This window comes from Falco punctatus (genome assembly GCF_963210335.1).
Source record: "Falco punctatus genome assembly, chromosome: Z".
Classification (NCBI taxonomy): Eukaryota; Metazoa; Chordata; class Aves; order Falconiformes; family Falconidae; genus Falco; species Falco punctatus.
In genome coordinates, this window is record NC_137586.1 from 19,056,407 (window position 1) to 19,079,690 (window position 23,284).

The window sequence follows — 23,284 nt, forward strand, 5'->3', positions numbered from 1 at the left end:
CTTGCCAGTGCACACTGAAATGCAGTAAATTATAGTTACATGGCATAGTAATAAAAATGAACAGCATTTCACCATTTCAAGGTGACAGATAAAAAAGAAGTGCTGTGATTGCTGGTTTTGTTTTTTGCCAGTTTTGGCTCATAATCTAATAGTGAGAGAAAATTAATTGTGAATGGCTTTCCTTACATGGCACACAAGCATAATAGGTAAAATTCATGCCTCTTGATTCATTAGCACGTAGGCAGGTTCTCAAATGTATGTATAGATTTTTCATGTTTCATGAGGAAGCATTTCTGTACTTAGAAATTAACTGTTTAACAGCTTTTGATTACAAATGTGGTCTTTACGAAAGACCACTAGGCTATTTTTTCAGGCAATGAGTCCCTCCATTCCAGAGTAGTCTGGCTAGGCATTGATTGTATCATTCCTTCTCTTCACATCCTTAATTTTCCATAAACATCCCAAACCAGCAGAGAACTTTTTGCTAAACACTTCTGTTGGGTTTACTGTGAACCTGACAAACCTGACAACAATGCGATCAGAATATCTCTTCTTCCCACCGTATCGCCACAGATAACTGGAGCTGCACAAACTACTGTTAGTACCAATATTCACATTGGAATATCTACCTTTTTTAGACAGTTTCAGTGGTTAAAAAATTAAGGCATATTTAAGACATCATAAATGGAAGTGCTGAACATGCTTGATGCACAAACATACATTTCACAAACAATGCTGTCCTGAAAATGTTCCATCAAAACCCACCAGAATACCACATACTACATTTTCCCATAAAATCTGGTGAATGAACAAGCAATACATACAGCATGCTTTGGCTTCTCTTAATAGCTGTGATAAAAGCTAAAATACATTGTGTGCAGCTAGCTTTAAGCATAAATGTCTCAGAACTAGTCAAATTAGACCTGATGTTCAGTCCAACCCACACAATGAAGTCAGGTCACCTATGAGGGCTGAGAACTGAGAAAAGTAGTCATCTTTTCAGTCTCTTCACGTAACAGAATTCAGTAGCCCTAGTTGATTTCAGGGGTCCTTTTCAACTGCAGATACTGAAAAAAGGTATGTCTTTTGTTTTCACATAGGATATGGGACTCTCTCTCCTCATGTTAACCTGAATGACTAACCCTTCAGCTGACACAAACAGATGTTGTTATTTGTTTGAACTATTAGTTCAAAGGGCTAATGAGCTAATGAAAATTCTTTCAAGAGCTATCAAATGAGGCATGATTAGCAGATTTTCAGTTCCTACTTATATGAGACAAAAGAATTAAAAAAATACTGTGAGTTTACAAATCTTTAATTTCCATCCTAGTTTTGGTAAGAGGCAGATTTAAACGTAATAAAATGAAACAAGCATACCTCGAGTTGAATCAGCAACTCCAGTCTGGCTCAGCAGTGCTGTACTTCCATCAGCTGCTACAACTTGTGCTATGACAGTCTCTTCTCAAACAGTGTTTGATAGGATAATATTGAGTTGTCTCAGCAAGCTTTTATTTTTCCCATAGTACTCTCCTTTGCTCAACTTCTGCAGATTTTTTTTTAATATATGTACTTTGTCATGTCACTTTGTTTAAAAATAATTTCTGGTCATATAAACATGCCCTGCAGTCTATTATAGAGTAATTATATAAAGATTACTCCAATCTTTTTCACCAATAAACTTGCAGTGTCTTTCAGATATGTTTCCAGAGTAACATCTTGCTGTAGAAATAAACCAGCCAGTTTTTAGAGTTTCTATTTTTTATATATATATATGTGTGTCTGTATGTAAAACTATGTATAATTTAACAATGATTACACAGTAATTTTATTTTTTAACTAGGAATAAATAATTTATCTTGAAGGTTCCAAATCAAGCTAATACGCCACACTCTCAAACTGGCTACTACTCAAAAAATCCAAACTTAGCAACTCAACTCTACACAGTGTTTATTTTCTTTTTTTTTTTTTTAATAATGGAAATCATGTATAAATCACAAACAGTACAAGTTCCTCATGTCACCAGTTGTCCACTTGAATAGGTCAACTTCTGTGTATAGACACTGTATTCTTAGTATAAAGTCAAGATAATATGGCAGTTAACTAATACTTTTGACTACCGTAAAGATACAAACTGTTGGTAATATAAATTAATTGCCATTACAAAAAGGCAACTGTATTAACTAACATGGTACAAAAATCTGCAACTTCTATAAATACAATGAAATGCAAGAAATTAAATGAAATAATACATCACAGATTTTTGTATAGCACATTGGAAGTGAGAAGCTAAGATACACATGAACCATTATACAGCAAGAAAATATCAATCCCCACTAAGATTTAACTTTTTTTCATACAAGTACAAGTACAGGACACAACATGGAAGCAGTAAGATTGCCAGCTCAGAGCGGGTAGACAAAGAGGTCTTATTGACAAGTTGTAAAGCATTAGGCAGCAGACAGAAGCTTGTCAAAACCAGCTGTTGTTGGATACTGATTGATAATGTTTTCATTCTGACGGCTGAGACATTGCAGACAGCCACAGGTCTGAGAAGCCCAATGTGGGCACATACACATACACACACAGAGTAATTTAACAGATGGCTAAAGAACATTAAAGCACAGTATCTTTTTTAAAAAGACAATGTTCATTCCTTAATGAACTTGTATGGAAAGTAGAGCTTAGTGCCTAAGTTTATTTCCAATAAAAGATGAACACATGTGAAAAGATTAAAAAAAAAAAAAAGAATCAATTGAGATTGTTCATCTGAATAAAAACAGCATGGTGCTTACATATACTATCACAGCCAGAGCATTCAACGACATTCCAGACAAGGAAGTGTGACTTGAGCTGCTATGAACATTTTAAATTCCTCCATAAAAAGGTGCATGTGTATAGACATTAAAAAGGTACACATCTATTAATTCCATCCCCAACACAAAACCACAGAAGAACTACATTCAAAGTAAAGTTAAGCGTTGGTCTTAGCCTTAAGCAGTTATGAGGTATTGTTTCAACCTGTGATGAGGAATGATCACTGTATTACTAAGAAAAAGCATATCCAAAATTATTCTGAAAAATAATAATAATCACTGTTCCTGTGCAGCAGGCATTTTCCTGAAGAAAAAGCATTACGCATCAAAAGCTCCTGTTCTAATTGGCCACTGTCATATGCCAAAGCCATGTTCTCATTGACTACTTGGGCTTTTTCCATGTTAAGTCTCGTAGCACCCTCTGACAGTGCATAGTTGGGAAATCATGGCCAAAATGTAACTCAGAAATCGAAGGTTTTGGACCAGACTCATTGATGGTATCAGTAAGTATGGTTTTAAGAATGCAATACGGTTGGGCTTATTTTCATTTGCTGTACCTTTTGGTCCATAACTTTAATATGCAAAATAAGGGGGAAAATAGTAAAAAAACCTCAGAGTGTCATCTTCTAACTAATGCTCAATGAAAAAAACAGTAAAAGCTCTGAATCCCTCTTTTTGCCTCCCCAAACTGCCTGCCTTCTCTGGGAAATAATTCTCTCACTCCTCTCTACCACTTCTTATTTGTGATTGTCCCTAAACAGGACAGAAACCTGGGGACCTTGTGAAAGTCTGGGGACTCTGCAGCCTCCAAGCTCATGTCAGCTAAAATAGAGTTTGGATTGGTAAATTAGATCCAGTTCCTCTTATATCCAGGGAAAGGAGCCTCCTTATCCCGCACAAGAGAAATGGATAGGAAGCTGGGTCCAATCTAAACTGTGCAGAGAGAACCAAACCAACATAGAGCTCCTTTCTGTGTTTTAAAGTGAACAATTCCAGTTCTTGGGTATTTCTGAGTATTAGGAGTGAGGTGACTGACCTATCAGGAAAGAGAAGAAAAACAAGGCAAAAAGAGATGCCCTTCAGGCTTTCTGCCTATTCTACCACAAAATTAAACAAGGAGCTTACTAGTTTTTCCAGCTTCTTTCTGATAATAGGAAGCAAGTTAAAAAAGTGATCACCAGGCCATGCATTCGGGCAGAAACAATTCTGAGGGAGCAACGCAAGAAATCCATGGAAATTGAAAATTAAACAAAAAGCCTATTAAAAACATTGTTTAACATAGAGTGTAATTGCAAGTAATAGAGAAATGGCTTTTATAAGCCTTTAAAAGCTGGTCCTTGCTATTTCCGTATTTCCAAATAAACTACTGAGAAACCACAATAAACTTCAAACTTAAAAAAAAAACAACAAAACAAAAAAACCAACAAAGCAAGCTTTTGCATGAAAAGATATGTTGCTTAAAGCCCTGAAAAAAAGGAGTTAAGAGCTTCAAAACAAGCAGAATCGATGAGGAACCACTAACACACCACTACAGTTTGTGTTTGCAGATGCTCATGCACGGGGGTAGCTGAATGCACAAGGCACAACATTCAAGGTGTGCAATCAGTCCAGTAACTGATCCGCTCATACCCTGTTGTGACTGACTTAAGGGTGAACCAGTGCCCTGGCACATTTCTTTAAAGGACAAAATTGGTTTGCAAGTTCTTTAAAAATCAACAAAACACAGCCAAAAAACTGCATTCCTACAGTGGGGAAAAATGGGAAAGAGGAAATATGCACTGTTACTGGATGCAATGTTACTGGAACCGAATGGGATTTTTCCAAATGTATCACAAATGTCATTTCCAATGAATACTTTTTTGTCTTCTAAGTAACATTTAGCCCAGAGGAAGTTCAAAAGAACAAGTTATAATCACTTGAAAAGAGCAGCTTATAGTTACAAACACTGGAAGGCCCTTAATTATGGTATAGATGCCTTGACATTGTTATGATAACAGCAGTCTATGAATGAGTGATAAAGGAAGCAATCCTTACTTAAAATCAGTAACACTTCTAACTAGTAATAAAGCCTCCACAGCTGAATTAAAAGACATTTGCTTTGCTTCTCTTATGGAAAACTACTTTCAATGCAAATTATTACTTTATGCAACTTTCTGTTTTCTAATAATATTTTTACTTAGACCACCTATTAACATCCCCTATTTTCTCCAAATACTGTTATGTGCACATTATGTTTGCTAATTTACCTTTCAGAAAACTTCCAGCAAAATAACAGTTCTGCCTTTGGTAAGATTATGCTGTAACTTGTCAACTATGTTTTCATTTAGTAACACTTAGGAGTAGCCTTTGCATTAACATGAAACTACTTGCCTTCAAAGTATCCTATTAAGGTTTTCAGTGGCTGTGCTTTTCCATACCATGGGGTCAGTAAACGAGCTAATATAAATTAGTCTCACAAATCCTTAAGACATTAGTTGTTTTTTTTAAAAAACAAAGGTAGCATGTATAATTTCTCCTCTACAGACTACATCATTTCTGTGTGTGTAAAATTTCCTGTCAAGAATGATCGCAATCCAAGACAGCAACATGCAGTATGCAGAAATAGTGGTAAACAAAGAGGAACTTCTTATTTCAGTAGTGTAGACAACTTTACTGGAAATAGTTGTGTACTTGATTCACAGAATATTTATTTTAGCAAAGGGACATTCTGCACTATCTGTGTATGAACAACATATCACAGCACAGTCTTGATACTACAACATAATTAAGCTGTGAACAGAATGTGCAGGTACAGTGATGCCTAGAGAACCACTCTTCTCTCTTGTGTTTCACATTCTTGAAGGTTCGAAGTCTCTCTCTTCTAGCAAGTTTATTAGAAGGGAGAAGCTGTCTTTTACTGCGTCCATATCATCCAAGGAGCAGGGTTTAAGAATCCAGCGCTTTCCACGTGCAAGTGGCTCAAGTTCGAAATATTTTTTTATCTATTAAGTGGGGGAGAAAAAAAAAAAAAGAAAGACCAATGTATTAATATTATAACGACAACTCTGTGTCTCATCTAAAAAACAAAATGAAACGAAACCAAACTATTAAAAAAACTCATGTAAAAAGATCAGGATACTCATTTTCAGAATCTTACCCACAGCTGTTCTTATAATACAGGTTATATGACGTGACCTGAAAGTGTTTTCTTTAGGGGTGAGTGACCTGCTTGGAAGCTACCATTCTACCCATACATTTAACAGCCTGGGAGGTCTGGGGAAGAAATCGATGAACTTAAGGCAAGAGCAAAGCAAACAAAACAAGTGTTCGAAAACATAGCCAAAAGAGCAAAAGTAACTAAGAAATTTTAGGTTATGTTTGTATTTTAAAATTAAAGCTATATGTTTCATCACATTTAAGACGCAGAATTTGTCACCAGACTATAACTACACAAAAGAACTGTCAAAAATGTACAAACTCTAGTCATTCCAGCCAAAGGTGAGCTATAGCAGAGGGTTTCTCAACACCCTTGAGAACATTAAAAAAATAAAGATTCCTCCAAAATCAGTTAGTTTTTCTAAAATTATACATAGATGACTAGCACACTGATGTGATTAGGATAGTAATAATTACTATACATGAAACATGATGGTTTTCTACAGTCATAGTTAAAAATCCAGCACAATCCAGCAGACTTGAGCTGCTTATTAACAATGTCTCATAATGCCTATAAAGAAGAAAACCTTTTGATTAAACCAATTCCACCTTCACTTCTGCAGCAACTGTGCAGCAAGGAGGCATTATAATATGATGTAATACAGAATTGCAAGTTTTAAGATGATTAAAAGCCTTGACAAAATAACTGAGGAAGATTCAGCTTCTTGGAAAGACCAGTCATCACTGATGCTAATTACTTCAACTGTCAAGGCAGAAACACAGACCCACAGAAAGGCTGCGCAAGAAAAGTTTTCATTTAATAGTATACTCCAGTCACTTCTCAAAATAGCAAGTACAATGTCAAAACATACTTTTGATGTCTCTTAGGAGAAGACAGCAGTCTGCAGGTTATTTTGGTCCACAGATTACTGTTTTCATAAAAATTTTAGCCTTTGATAATATTTGATCCAATACTATTTGATCCAAAAGTCTACTCTTGTTTGACTTGTCAAAATAAGACATTCAGATTTCACATCTAAAATCATATCCATCAGTACTTGCTATTGTCAACATACCAACAACAATATTTATTCCTGACTTAGTTTGCACATTCTTGTTCCTTGTGATTGATTACTGCCAAATATTCTTAATTTTCTTTTATCACAGATTGAGCCACAAATACGCACAACAGTAACAGTTACTTGTATTGTGGTAGGTGGCAGATGCCCTAGACAGGCAACTGGGGCCACGCGGTAGACAGGCCACGGTTCCACGTGCATGGGGAATAAAAAAAATGGAAGAAGTGGGGGGGTGGGGGTGGGGGGGTGAGGGAAGATAAAAAAGGCTTCCAAAGCCCAAACAAGCTGCAGCATCCCTATCCAGCTCTTCTAGTGTCTATACAACAGTTTTGTTTATCTAGTAATGTATTCTAATAGAAGAAACCAACTCACATGAATCAGAATTCAAGCATGACAACATGGCAGGAGGGGTTTCTTATTTTTTAGAAAGGAATTCTGAGCAGAGTATTTAGTAACAAATATCAGGAAAGAAACAGTTTTGAGGTGGGAACTTCTGCTTCCCCAGATAAGAAAAAGGTGAAACCTTTTATAATCTATTTCCAATAAAGCAGAACTGTATCAACCTGCAGATATGTTAAAATGAAGTGCGGTACTTGAATCCACCTCCCCTGACACAATTTCAGAAAACTTACCAGCTGAAATAAACAGGACTTCAACAACCACTTCTTTTTTATATCAGCATACATACTCTTCATCATTGCTATCCCAGTGCAGTACTCGTATCTGATATGCTAGCATGGTTACATGTGATCAGAAAGTAGATACTAATCTCTATAAGGAATATATTGCAAAGTCTCCAGCAACTGAAGTGACACCAAATTGAATTTACCGCCATTAATATATAGAATGAATGGCACCAATCATAGTACAGGAGAAGCAGGGTAAGAAAGCTCTTTTTGCCTGTTTCAGCAACAGCCTCCTTGACTGCTAAATAAGAGGAGGAAGGCAAAGCTGCAGACAGGCATACCGAAGCAAGGTGTCGGTGAGCTAGCTGATGCAGCAGCCTGCTGGTGTTAAGCTGACAAATATGGCTGAGCAATTTGAGATGTTGCAGACCCACAACCCAGAGGATGTCCACCACACCCCCTCTACTGGAAGTCTGTTGCCATCAGCCCCTTGAGCTCACTGAACTCTGTCCGCAATCTTACTTACATAGCCTGTTGAATGAAGGCTATACCATATAAAGAAATGATTACGAAAAGGTCATTACATTGTAAGGACAGTACTTGGGTCTAAAAGCATTAAATATCTAGAAACACCTACAAGGAAATGATGGCAGTAAGTAGACTAGCACTGAGTCTTGAGAGTTTGTGGGCAAATACACTGCTTAACTAGGTAGTCTCTAGCCAAGAAAAATACAGTAACTTTAAGTTATATTTCAGTGACTGTAGATGCCAAGATGGAATTTCTATTTCAGCAGTAAACCAGCATCAACTGATTCAGTGAAACAAATTTTACAGATGTATTATTTATTTGGATGCCCAACATTGATTAAAATGATTTTTTTCCTATTTCTAGTAATGTAATCAAAATGTAACAAAACTAGCATGTGCCGTCATTATTTTCCACACCTAAGGAACAGTTCAGAGTATGTCCATTAACAGGGCCTAGACGAATGCTGAAATTAAAGTGATCATTAAGAGTGGCTATTGAATGGGAAGTTTTGATAATGGCATAAAAGCACAACTGCTTATATTCACATAAGTGACAGAGAAAAAGAGACTTGCTAGATGATTTTTCTCTAATCCAAATACAGAAAAAATAATACTAATCACCTTATAAATAATAAATAACTAAACCAGAAGTAGCACAGAAGTGATTTTCCACAACCCACGGGATACTCTGTGGTATGTTGCTGTATTTCCTTATTTAAACTTCACACCACAATGGGGTTTGCTAAAGCCCAGGGCTTTGCAAGCAGACTCTATGACTTTGAGACTTCCAGAAAGAAGTTTGTAGACACAAGTATTTTCCCATTTACTTTAACTTCTCTTTTAACTCAGAAGATGTCATTCAGTTCTAAAAACAACTAAGATTTTTAGACTTCAAAAGGAATCATTTTTTACATGTAAAAGATGAAACAACTACATGAAAATAGACTGATACAATCAGATGCCCAACAGTGTTTATACAGTTGAGTATTCCACTGGAATGCTCTCAGCTCTGCATCTGCTTTTGTTTCTCTAGTTGCTTTCTGCCCTGATGACCATCATTCACACCCATTCCCTACCAGATTTCCTAACAGGATGCACACTAATCACCAAAATATCCAAAGGAAGCTGAAATTCTTGGAATAGTCACCTACCTAGGTAGTTCTTGCATTATCAGATAATAAGCAGTAACTATTTTACAGCTCACTTCAATCCCACTAGCACAAAAGGGGTGAGTTCCTAAGAGAAGTTCTCGTCTTCCCCTCTTGCATAAATGGTGAAAAGCCTTCTGCCTGTTCACAGATGCCAAAGCAAAATATAGACTCAAACACACTTCAGATGTCTGACCCATTAGATGTTCATTTACATACTGACTTCACATTTCTAAGAGTTTACTTTGGGATTGCTAAATTGTTAAGCTATAACCTTAGAAGAAACTATAATCAATTAAATCCACACAATTTAAAGACTTCTTTACTACTGTTTTACAGGATTTCACTGTATGTCTTGACTCCACACGTGGGCCTTGTTTTATAGAGAAGCTGACATTGTTTTTATGCCACATTCTGAAGTCAATAAAATCTAACAATACACATTTGCAGTTCTTCCCACTCTTCCCACACTCCACCTTCTACGTCCTATTCTACTGGCACAATATACTAAGCATATGGTTATCAAATGTTGCTTAACCTACGTGCTAGAAAAGTCAAGACACAATAAGAGGAATGGTGCCCAGAACCTCAGCTGGTGTAGATTAGCATAGCAGCATGGAACTGATGTTACCAAATTGATGTATGTAAACTGAGTAACCAGGCCCTGCTGTAAGTTTTTATATGTTCTATTACAAAATCTCATCTACCCAGTTCACAACACACATGAACACAAGTAGTACAGGAAAACTTAGATACTGTAATCTACGAATACAGAGTCATTTCTATCTATTAACATGAAAGAAAGCTGAAAGTATTATTTTTCATTCAAATTCAAAATTTTAATACAAAATTCCACCAACGCAAAAAGGCTTCCAACCCACTCTGACTAATCTGTTGTAAACAAACACAAAATTCAGGTAGTCACTTACAATACCAGGCTGTATTTGTAGAACTTAATGGATAAAGTATTTTTTCATCTATTGCTCTTTTACTGAACAATTTTGTTCGGGAAAAAAATTGTACAACACATGTATATCACATCTAATCAAAGGCTGCACAGTCATGTCTGTGTCCCACCAGTCTAAATCTTTCAAAGACTTTTACAAGATTAATCAAGTACTACTGCAAGATGGTGACTGGTGTAGGTATGAATTAAACTAAAGTTACCTAATTTGCTGAATGCTTGTATTAGCCACAAGAAAGGCTTCATTCACCTATCCCAAATCTGCATGGACAAGAAATGCAGTAATAATGGAAGACTGGGGTTCCCCATACTCACATTATGAAAGTTTCATTGAGCTATGATGCTGAGATTACCTTTTCAGACATCACAAAAATATGCCTTTGGGAGCAACTGTTTAGAAGATACAGAAGAGAGAGGCAATTTTGATTGCCAACTTCATGGATGACAAGCTGCTATAACAGTGGCCAAAGCATATGCAAATTCAGTATCTTTGGAGAAGAGAAAAAGCCAAAAGTCCACCACATAGCATTAAATTTTAAAAAGGGAAACTACATAAAATAAGTAACTTAAAGAAAATTAACTGTGCAGCTAAAAAGGTAAAATGCTTGCAGGTGGCATAGAAAAAAATACCATAATTAGAGGCTCAGAGTATATTTATACTGCTACAGAAGACTTTAAAAGAAACAAAAAAAGTTTTCAACAGTTGCAATAAGGAAAAGGATGGTATTAGAGGTAAAAGAAGTCTTGTCTAAAAAAGGAAAACAGAAAACAAAAGAAAGGGAACTCTGGCAAATTAAATAGAAACCACGAATGTTGACCTACTAACCACAGAGTGGAACCCATTGCTTAAATCACCACTGATGCTAAAAAGTAAATTGAAATGCACTCTAGTTTATGTTAGTTTATGTGCTGGACTGCAAACTGCACAGCCTCTTGAGCTGCTTGCTACACATGCTTTTCTGCTGGTCCTGTTCCGAGTATAGTGATTTATAAGAGTGGGTGAAATGTATCAGTAGCCACTTCATCTTAAATCAACTAGCTCAATCCACTGTTGTACAGGAGTTAACACTTTCATGCTTCTCCCTAAAAATCTGCTAGATCTTTATCTGACACCCCACTTGGCTAAAAAGAACCGTGTGTCTGACCAGAACAGCTGCTCTAATGTGCAAAACTGTCAGCAGAAGTTTCATAACATTTATTCTTCCTACAGAGATACTTCACATCCTTCTGAAGAGATACTTCACGTGTGCCTGCTCATATGCCTCTTCATAGCAGTGATCTCATCCATGTCTAGAGGGATCCTTGTAATGCACCTATGTCTCATAAGCACCCCTCCTAAAACACGTATACCTTGTATCTATTGACTCCATATGGAATAGCTCTTACACAACAGGGAGGGGAATGAAAGTGCCTCAGCTGATGGGAAGGGACAGTGATATGCTGTGGTCTGGAGCGACCTATACACAGGGCTATTTCCAGGAATGCCAGCTGAGATTCAGCAACACTAACAGCCACAGACATGCTCTTAAATAATAGTTCTTTGAATCTAAATATTTCACTGACTTGTATGTGCCACTGAATCCTTAGTCTGTATATGCAATGTTAAAAATCTGCAATGACTCAATTAAGTACATATTATGATAATCAGAATTATGAAACTGAGCTTCTTTTTTCTTTCTTTAAAAATATGACCTGCTGAAGCAAAACCAAAAGAAAACCCCACACTGTTGTCTGTTGTCTTCAGCATTTCTGTGTGATGGCAGGGTAGGCAATTTCTCTAGACAAGATTTCAAAACTATCACAAGCCTTTTTGCACAGCTCCTCACAGGTGATGGTGAATGCTTTACAAATCAGTATGTCTAGTTTGTACAGCTTTCCAATCTTTTTTATTTATTAATTTTTAAATTTTGCTTTTTACAAAAGATTACCTAAAACAATTCCATCTGAGCTTTGTACTTCGCTTTCTAAGAGACCAGGCCTGTATTTTTGGCTCTTAAGTCTTTACAAAGAGGAATACAGTTATATGCATATTCTACAAAATAATTTCCAGAGTGTTTTGTGGAACAGATGCACTTTTCCATCCTTGTTATCTCCAGTGGTCACAAGGCACTACAATTTTTAAATTGCAAGTGACTGAAGAAAGAAATTGTTTTAAAGAAGATACCTAACTGCTCTGAATGAAGAAACAGGGCGCTTGGCAAATCAGCATAGACACACTGTTCCAAACAGAGAGCACACAGTACTGGCAAATGCAAGTGTGAGACAAGAAAAAGAGTGAGCTAGAGAGCTGGAAGATTAACACAGACGGGTGCCTACTGTAAAATATAAAATATTGCATCACTTATCAGGATGGAGAGAGTGCAAGATTTTTTAAAAGGATAAGCATTTTTTTTTCATACAGATACATATGGTCATGTTATAATAGGTCTGGGACAAATAAGATGAATGAAAGTGAGGACAGAAAACTGCTGAGGGTGCAAAAATACTACTGAGATTTGCATGTATATGGATGGAAGTAAAGATGGACTTTAAGGAGCTACTAGCATCTATCAGCTCTTTTCATGCAAGTCTTTACCACACAACAATGTACTATGGTGTATTAGATTTCTTTGGTCACATTCTGCTAATTTCTTCAAAAGAAACAGTAAGAATCAGTAGTTGTTAAAAAATACATCTATACTTTGCCTTCTATGTCCCATCCACCCAGCATATTCTGTTTATATAAGCATGTGCTTTTCTTACAACTGGAAGACACAGAGATAAAATGAAAGCAGCATCAGCATAGCTATATAGAGAAAACCAGACTTCCAGATGAAGGTTCATACAGCCAGTGCTGGGCTGGACAAACAAGACAAGGGGTCACAATATCCAACCCCACAGTGAGCAAAAGAGCATCCCTTCTTGAATGACAACTGAAACAAGAACAGAGGAGGCACTGTACAAAAATGCGTGCAAAGAAAGCACAGTAAAATGTTTTCCTTTAATATCTACAGCTTTAATTCTTTAATTTATTCCAAAGATTTCAAGAGAAGTGGAAATCGAACATCACATTTAATACAAGACCACAACTAACCCTTTAAGTTACTGATCCTATTGTTTCCTCTTTTAGTCACCGTGTTTTCTGAAGTACTTTGCGTTGCGACAGAGAATGTCTGACAGGTACATAAAGTCAGTGTTAGAATATAAAATCCTAAACAGTAACGTTGAATATCAGCCCTGGCTAAAATCAGCTATTTGGAGGACATAAAAAGATAACATTTCCCACCCCCACACATACTACCTAGACTCAAAAATACCAATGTACTGCATATAACAACAATTTTTTTTTTTGTCTAAGTATATTCTTATAATATCCAAATTGATTCTTAAGATATACCAAAAATAAATGATTGAATTTGAGATCAATTTAAATTTAGGACAATATGTTCATACTACTATCATTGCCCTAGTCTATTTAAAAAAAAAAAAAAAGAGCACAACCAAAGATAATTTTACAAGAAACCAATTAAAGCTTTTACTATACCACCACTCATTCCTCTCTACCTTCACACTCATCCCCACCCCCCCACCTTCAGATAAATAACTTAAGGAATACAAATAACTAGTAGAAACTCAACACTCAGGACCTTTAAGCAGATATATTTCAGATCTTTGCAGAGTTTTCATAGCGTATTTTTTTTAATAGGCTGTAGATATTCATGGTTTACTTCATAATATAATACTAACAACAGAGTATGTTGATTTCAGCAGCAAAATATGCTAGCTTTAACTACAGACTGTAGTTTCAAGTAGTAACAGAACTAGAGAGACACGGGTACACAAGTGCTGAGTTTTTACCTTCCCCCCATCCCCCTGCCTTCAGAAGTTTACCTGTGATGTTGAATGTCAAAATAACTCTTAGAATAATCAGAATTCCAAAGATCAATCCTTATTATGACATCCCTTCTGCAAATGGCATGTTTTCTGTTCAGATAACAGTTAAACTGTTTTCTGGAGAAGTGCATATGTGATGATTCATCTGCATTTGCCTGAACATGTATATAAATCTAGCACTTGAATAAATAACATCTGTATACCATGCCCACGTCTGCAAAGCACCAAAACACTGTATGGACATGTATTCTCGTATCAACAGCAACGAACAGGATTTCTAAGGGCTTTGTGGTTGGTTCCCCACATTTGCACTGCTGAAACCATTCCAAGCCAACAGCCAGTGTGAACACAAAAGAAAAGCTATTTATTCAGCAGTAGCTGCAATTCTACAAAATGTGTGCTCTCATGCACGGAAGATGAGACGGTGGTTGTGCCTATTTCACTTGTTCTGTACCAGGTACAGAGCACAGTGTATAAATGTAGCATGGCTTCAACCTCCCTTTAGGTACTTTGCTCATGGGAGTATTATTAGTTATTAGCTCTGAAGTTCACACAGAGGCAATGGAAGTCCAGAACTAACAGCAACTAACCATTCCTGGTTTGAAGGCAGGAACTGTGGAATAAATCCATTTTGGAAAAAGTTAACATACTATATTTGTGAGGCAAAAAGTGCTCTGAGAGACCCTGCAACTGCCAGCTTCAGTTCCTGGCTGCCAGAATGCCACGGTCTCTGTAACCCTCCAGTTCCTCCAGCACCAGGGACTTCTGCAGGACCTGTTTCTGAGGATTTCCTCCTCGCCCTACAGTTAGAGGAAGCAGATCTGTGCTTTGGGTTGTCTAGGTCCAGGCCTCTGGAAGCACCCATGTTTCAAAACTCACAGCAAGCCACCACTTTAAATTAGTACTCCAGGCACTCCAGACTCATTTCTGTTTCTTGATATTTAATAACTCTCCACCTAGATATACGGCAGCACCTCTTCATGTTCTGTGACTAGGAACTTGCTTGAGTAAGGCCCCTAACAGGTTGCAGATACCTTCATAAAGCACAAGGATACCAAGAGGAAAATTACACAGATCAAATCTGACACAGTCCTGTACACAGGGGTATAGAGAACGCCCACGTGCAAAAGTAATTTGTCACTACCACTAAAATTACAGGAAATGCATGAACCATCACAGATACAGAAAAAAGGGAGCACTTTACACAACTGAATGTTTTAAGTCATGTAACTGAACTATTTTCCGTGCTGGGAAGAAGAATTAGTGAACTAACGCAGAGGTTTGCAGCAGTGATGCTGGAAAAGCCAGGCATGACCAGAAGGATGGGTGCATACAGTAAGATGCTGAAGAACTGTGTGGGTCTTTTGACTCTGGAACTTAAAGGTAATAGGCTAGAATCTCTCTCTTTCCAAGCTCCAGTGTTATTCTTTCCATTACCTCAGGCTGCAGCAGAGAGTTCCACCTGTCTGAGAAGTCTTTTAGTAAAAAGGTCCCATGGGAAGGGGCAAGCAAGAGAGTAATGAATATTCTTCACATACCGTATCAAGATACCACTTGCCTTACATTATCCTGACCCACACTTCAAGTAAAAAGATGAAATAATAGGCAGTAGATCAAGAGTTGCATATACATAAATGAAGATCCACTGACACCTCAATCAGGATATCAACCTTTACATAAAAAAAACAAACCCATACCCAAAGAAACCACACTCCAAACAATGTCTGAATTCTAGGGCAGACAGACAGCATTTATAAAATATATTGGCCTCCTTGAACAAGGGCTACTGATAATAAAAGATGCTTAGAACAGGATCTGTAATAAAGCTATTGTTACTTTGATAAAGTGAATTAAGGCTTGTCTTTGTATACTTACAACTGTGGAGTGCCTTTATGGTGTCACTGAAAAGCCAGATTATTTCTGAAGAAAAGCACCTAACAGCAGCAAGATTATATCCTGGTGATACCCTAGTTCTCATGATTGTATCAATGAAGAACAAAAGCAGGTATTTGTTAAGGGATTCCAGCAGGAAGGGAAACAGGGCTTCTGCAGGCTGGACAGGCAGCTCCTTCCTGCTACCTCTGAATCTGACTCACACTTTTACCAACAGGTCCTAGCGTTACACTTGGGGTAAGCTTTTCACTGGAAAGGAAATTGTATATAGGAAGGATATGCCTGACATGATTTTTTAAGAGGATGAGAAGATGAATATCAGTTTACTGAAATATCTTAACGCAACAAATTTTTCTAAGCACTCTCCGCTCACCTTAGAGAGTAACATAACTATTCAAAACTATCATCTAATGAAGGTATAATCACATCTTTAAATTTTGGGGCTCTCGTGCTCAAGATACGTCTTCTTGCAATTACTTGCGAGAATTTGCGCACTTGCAATTACTAATTTAGTTTTCTTTACATTAGAAATCATCATATAAAGAGTTTGCTGACCACCAGACAAGCTAAAAGGTTACAGTGTATACCACTAGCTTTTTGAGAACCTACTTGAAATTTGCACCATTTTACCATTTCTCAATAATGAACTACAGAATATGACTACTGCTAAAAAGACCTTAACTAAGTGCTCGATAGCAGGCCAGGAAAGGTTCTGTATATTGAACTTAATGAGTTTAAGTCCCAAGCTCACATATAAGGAACAACCAATCATCCCGTCTGAAACACAGGCTTGTAAAACTCTCAGTTACTTGTAAAACGGTCTGCTACACACAAGTAAGATGTTGTTTAAATTACTTGTTTGCCTAGATGCATTCACCATGAAATTGATTCTTTTAAAGCATTATTTTTAAATTTGATACAAGTTAACTGTGTAAACTGAAAATGTGAAAAAAACCTGGCATTACAAAGCGTAGGTTTCAGTATGAGTTTAATATTTTATGAGGTCGAGGGTTACTTGAATAAGAAACTCATCAAGAACACAGTCATTTGTAGGGCAGTAATTGAAAGGTTTAATACGATTAAACTATTTTGTCATTTCTATGCCAAGATGTATCATATAGGATCTAGTGTCATTCCACCACAGCCTGTGCAGCTTCAAAGTAGCACAAAAGCAATTAAATGATAAATAGAATATCTTTCAGCCATAATCACGAAAAAAACCCGGAGTCATTGTTTTTCTATAATCTCATAATAGCACTATATTGTGGTTTTAGACCTGACACTTCCAGTTGGATCTAGTATTATTTTGTAATGCCTTTGAGGCATTGGGTGGCATAAGAAGGGGATAACCAGTAACAGGCTACTGAATATGCCTCAGTCTCCAGGTCAGGGACTCAGTTTTCAACTTCACAGTGATCCAGATTTCCAAGAAAAAGAAGCAACTGTTGCAAGCAGGTCAGGGAGATGAATACATTAAAAAACCCTGAAAACTAAAATTACATTTTTCAATAACATTTTAGATTTGAATGTTTAGCATGGTCCTATAAATATGGACAGATAGTCTGTGCCAGGGTTACTGAACAAACTAGAATCTGCCAAGTAACATTTTATGTTTGCTTCCATAACTGGAAAGTGGTTCTGTTGGTTTATAATAGATCAGTGTACTAATGATATGTTGCTAATAATTCACAGATGTTTTAGGGACTTAAACAAAAAAAAGTCTACTTGGTAACAGCTAAAATTTGAAATCTTAGTAATGGAATATTTCCAATTGTCCTATCAAAAAAGAAATGACCTCATTACAAGACGAAGCACTAACAATAGGGTTTTTTTTTTTTTAAATCAAAGCAACAAATAAAGTGTTTTATACATTGCTCCAGAAAAGCTAGAAAAGCTAGTAAGCTGCCTACTGCAAAACTGTTTTGGAGAAAAACCAAATTCTCAAACTTCGAATAAAGAAGTATTTGCACATTATGAAGCACATCCACTTTACAGCCAGTGAATACTGCCACCAGCCATGCTGTTTTATAAGCCTAGTTGTAGACAGATTAATAGACAGGACAGTGTCATCATTGTGTCAGTCAGACCACAGGGAGTGCAGCAGGAACTTAAGAGGGGAAGAAGAGAGAGGTGTGAAGAGATCAAGCACATAAACTGGCTTTAGATTACAAGCAATAAAAAACATCCTGCTTCTAAACATGTCTAATCCATCCAGCAGAAATTACACCATATTAAAAGAAAAAAAATTCCATCCCAGCTGGTAGTGTATCAGCTTGATGTTTGCCAACTAGAAAGCACAAATCCGCAAAGGGACTTGACGGTGCTTGAAGCACAATATACGGAAATGTGGACAATGCTCAGAATAATCAAGGTGAAACAGTGACATCTATCTCAGGAAACAAAAAATGGTTCATATGTTCCCTTGACAGGAGTTAAAATGTATTAGCAGGATCTATCAGTAAAAATAAGGTATAAATGCAGTCAACTGGGTTTAGAATAAAGACAAATGCATGACAAATACAACTGGATCCTGTTAAAAAATCCAGTGGCTGGTGGTCTGATTGGATCTTCAGATATTCTTAGGAGAGGAGAGAGAGCAGTTCTGCTTATTTTAGACAAAACACATGCAAGACCATAACACCGCTAGTAGCACTTGTACATTCCATTTTTTATTAAAGGTTACCATATATGAATTTTGTGAATTTTACCCAAAGTGTTGGTTAAACCACTAAGTTCTTTCCCTTTTAGCATTGCCTGTATGTATGGATACAATATATGAAGATAAAAGACCAATAAAACTATATTTGAAGTTATATTGTTCTAGTAATATAGCCTGTACACTCAGAAGTCATACCTAAATCAATCCTTATTTCTGTGAATGCACTCATTTACTTTGCACAATTCATTTTCTAACCCAAAAGGTAAACAAGAACAGTTAAATTATTTGCTTTTCATTATCCGTAGTATATGATTTATCAGCTAAATTGTTTGGTTTTCCTTCTTCACTGGATGACATTTTAAAGCATGGCAGTAACCGACAGATAACCCAATAAACAATAACACTTGTGTTTGTGCACAAATAACCTGGCATGACACGCAACTTCTCACTCTCTGTCTTCCTCTCCCTACTAACATTTAGAGATGACAGTAAATTTCTTATCAGTTAATTCACTCACACTTGATACAACAGTAGAACGACACATGATTTCACTTTAGCTATCAACTACACATTAGTCTACATGTAAAGAACATCTCACTTTGTATCATATAGCAAGGTAAAGTGACGTTATCATTACAATGGCTGTAGAAAAATGCACAACTGAAGCAAAAGGAGAAACACAATGTCTTATTGATGTCATATCTAATCCTGTCTTGCCTCATTAAGCACTCCCAAAGTCTTGATGGGCTACAAGGAAGTTAAAACATTTGGTCAAGTTTTTCACGAACAGTTCACCTCCCTATTACCAGTCACAATCTGCAGCGGTAGGTACACATGCACTGCAACAACCCATTTTACAGGAAGAAAAAACGTCTATGGTCTTACACTTTGATAATGGCACATACTTCTGCATAGTACATTTTTACCACTGCAAGTTAGTCTCAAGTTCATTTGTAATCACACACCTGTGCAAACTGAACAATATATACAACTGGATGGCTGACTGCATGGAAAGTGAGGAGAAGGGAGAGAAAGTAAAGCAAGAGTTTCCTGTTGGAAATAATGTAACAGGCAAAATTCAAAAAGCTTTTTGATTCCTTCTTACAAGAATTCTTTATGAGGGAATGGTAACTATTTAATTTAATTACTCATTGCCTGTTCAGGAATTATTTTAAAAGTATTTCTTTATATTGGTAGAAACAGCTACGTTCAGACCTCTCCATAGTGCACTGGGCTTAGCTGCACGCTACTAACCTCACAACGGGCACCCTTTCAAATCAGAGGGCAAGAGTAGAGGGCAACACCACCTCTCCTAGCTAACAGCAGTTTGTGGGATTTTTTATTTATTTTAAATACTACAGATTGCAAGACACTGTGATACCACAGTGATATAGACCAGGTCTCTATCTGACACAGATAAATCTGGAACATTTTGAATGCTAGTTTGTACTTCAAGTTGAAGATACTCACAAGCATGAAACTACAAGGAGAAAGATTAGTAGAGAAACATCAAATATTAAAAAAAAAAAAAAAAAAAAAGAAAGAAATCCCCTTTCTGTACAATTGCTGGCATTAACATATTTTAGGACCATGATCTAGGCTACCTTCCTGCCGAAGGAAGTGCAGAGAAGTGGAAGTCAGCCCTTCGAGTGACATGGTTCACTGAGTGACCAAACAGAGGTTCACATATTTCCTTTATGGCTGCTGGCACTGGTTTTGGCCTAGAAGCCTCTAATGAACAAAGAGAGCTCTGATCCCTTCTGCAGCCATCCACACGTGATTAAGATGTAACAATACAGCACTTTGATCCACTGAGCTACGCAAGGATCGGACGTTTCCTGAAGGAGTCATTTCGGGTGAAAGGGGAGGAGAAGAAAAGAAGAAGGGAATTTTCCTGATCAGGTCATTCTTTCTGAGATGGCACTCTACTCACATCTGATGGGCATTGTTCTCTCTTGAGAGTCTGGAAGCTTTGGAAAGATGACCAATGAGTGAGGTATGGAAAAGAGGAGTAAACTGTGGTATCTGTGTCTCAAGGACAAAGAATAGATTTATCTTTTCAGAGGTGGGGTAATATTCATTTTCAAGAGAAGGACATTGAATTAGCTGTTGCAAGCCATATTGCAACAAAGAAGGACATACAATCATTACAGCAAATTGCATAGCATCCTTCATAGATATGTTTGAAAAGCTTGCAGTACGATAGTCAAAAACACATGATTCCTCACTCTGATTTAGCAGAAAACAGCAGATGTATGGGTAGTTCTATAAAAAAAAAATTCTCAGAGAATGAACACCTGGTTCTCTGAAATTATCTTTCTATCTTGACACCAATATACTTCACATAACCCAAAAGAATTAAAGGCCTGTTTGAAGTTAGAAGAGCATGTACATGACACACCGTTTGGATGACTATTTACTTTTTTTCAACAGACACAAGTATTAAGCACAGGTGATGGATTCAGATCTGCAGGAATGAACGGAGGCTGGAATGTCTAGACGACCAGGAAAGCATAACACAGGTGTGACAACTCTGCTCGACTATCACATTCCAACATTTTTAGTATAAACCAAGTAACTTCCATCATCTGTTGATATAAAAGCAGAAGAGGGAAAACATATTTGGCTTTGTCTACTACAAATGTCTACTCCTAATTATTTATTTTGGAAGCTAACTCTCCCTTTCATATTTGGGTTGGATGCTTCCAAGTCCACCTGGGGATGGCTCAGCTCTCTGGCTACCCAGAGTAGAACAGTTTTCAGTTCAGAAAACACTTTAAGTTCCCTGTCACTGGTTTAGCCAGATCGCCCATAGTTGAATGGTTTGTATCTGGCTGTCCTAATGGACAGCAGGTGATTTTTTGCTCAAGAGAAACCCTTCATATTTGACATTTACACTTTCACGCTCTTGAATCCCTTGCCAGTTTATGTGTACTATAGTCCTCATGGACAAATCAAGCAAAACACATCTTTCCTCAGATGATTTTTGAAAACCAACAATGTAGAGATGCACTGACAGTCAGCTACCAGCAGCAGGAAAGCTGAGGTGAAAGCAAAGGGAATCAGCAAGGTGGTACCCCAAAACTAAAATCTATTGTCAGCATTTGCAATAAAAGGGGGGGTTGTCACCAATCTTGTACCCTAAAAGAGACTAGCACCCTCTACAAACTACAAACTACAGCGATATAATGTCAGATGGATATTTAAAACTTGAACTACGGTGTTTCTGTACACAAGTAAGGCAATTATTTATTTATTTTTATTATTTTCAACAGGAAAAAAAAATGGAACTGGCATTTTGCAGCTCTGTGTTAATTCAACGCCAATAAGGTGGTTTCCTCCAATTTGAAAAAACACAGTTCACAGGAAAATGATGGGATTTGCTCACCTACCCCTTATGTTTAAAGACTATATGGCAAGTGATTTAGGTACAGTTCACCTGTTCTGGAGTTGAAGTTACAGAAAAGGAAGTTTTATTTTCCCGGTCACATATCTGAAGTATAACATGTTCAGCAGACGGTTTATCAGTAAAATCTTCTTCAGTAATTAATGTTTGATTATTCCTGTCCTAATTTAATCTGCTTTGCAAAAGGTAATCTCAAACTAATAATTTAATTTTCATCAAATAAAGTATTACAGCACATTTACTATTACAAATCCATGAAATACAAGACAATTTAACAAATCCATTAGACTAGTATAAATACAATCTTTGAAGCTATATAACTCTAGACAAGAAGTCGGTCCCTTTGGAAAACTAACAGTGGGTCATTCCCTAGGACTGACCCGCCAGTTAGCAGAGGGGCCGAGGTCTGGACAGCAGCACCCTCCCATGACATTTACAAAGCTGAAGTTCGTTAATGCCACTGCTAAGAGCAGAACCTGGTCTGACAGACCAAAACAACTTACTGAACCTATTTAGAACTAACAACAAAGGCATAGATTTTAATGGCAAGCAAGCACTTAGGGCAGCTGCTAATTACTGCCAACCCACAACCTGTGCTTTGAAACTCACCGTACAGCCATACACAGCTGAGCTGTCTGACAGCACCAGCACTAGGGTCACTGCTCTTCAACTTCAGGAGTGCTCCACTTTTCACAGTTGTCTGTATTGCAGAAATACCCCACATGTAATGGTGTGACAACTAATTTTCAATGTTTTTGTTATATTCTGAGGTTTGGAAAGTTTGCTTTGTTCTGTTCTATTGACCAAGAAAATGATGTTTTAGCAGTAGCTTTCAAACAAAATGAACTATCTTACAGGTTGCTGGTATGGATTATGACAATTAAATTGTATGCAGGCTATTTGTGTATTCCAGCTGTACAGTTATTCCCAGCTTCTTGATCAGGCTTTACAAGAAAGCCCTGTCCCTCCCCTCCTAATTTAAGTTTAAAGTCAAAGTCATAGCAAAATTTTGACTGAACTTATCTAAAATATATGTGCAGGGTAGAGCTTTCACTTGGAGAGCTGCCAGCCCACCTTTGGCTCCCAGTGACAACTAATATCCAGCTGCAGTTAGGATGAAGGATGAGAATTAGGCATACCTGCAGCAGTCAACAAGAAAA

At 37.1% G+C, this 23,284-nt stretch overlaps 1 protein-coding gene across 2 annotated transcripts in view; it reads right to left on the reverse strand.

Annotated features, from left to right (window-relative positions):
* Positions 1–1,930: 1,930 nt before the first annotated feature.
* The window catches only part of ARL15 (ARF like GTPase 15), a 224,856-nt gene continuing 203,502 nt past the window's right edge, over positions 1,931–23,284 (reverse strand). For both annotated transcript variants that reach the window (XM_080373126.1, XM_080373129.1), the window contains one exon: positions 1,931–5,794. In XM_080373126.1, the coding sequence (XP_080229252.1) occupies positions 5,642–5,794 (153 nt within the window). In that variant the 3' untranslated portion in view covers positions 1,931–5,641. The remainder of the gene's footprint in view (positions 5,795–23,284) is intronic.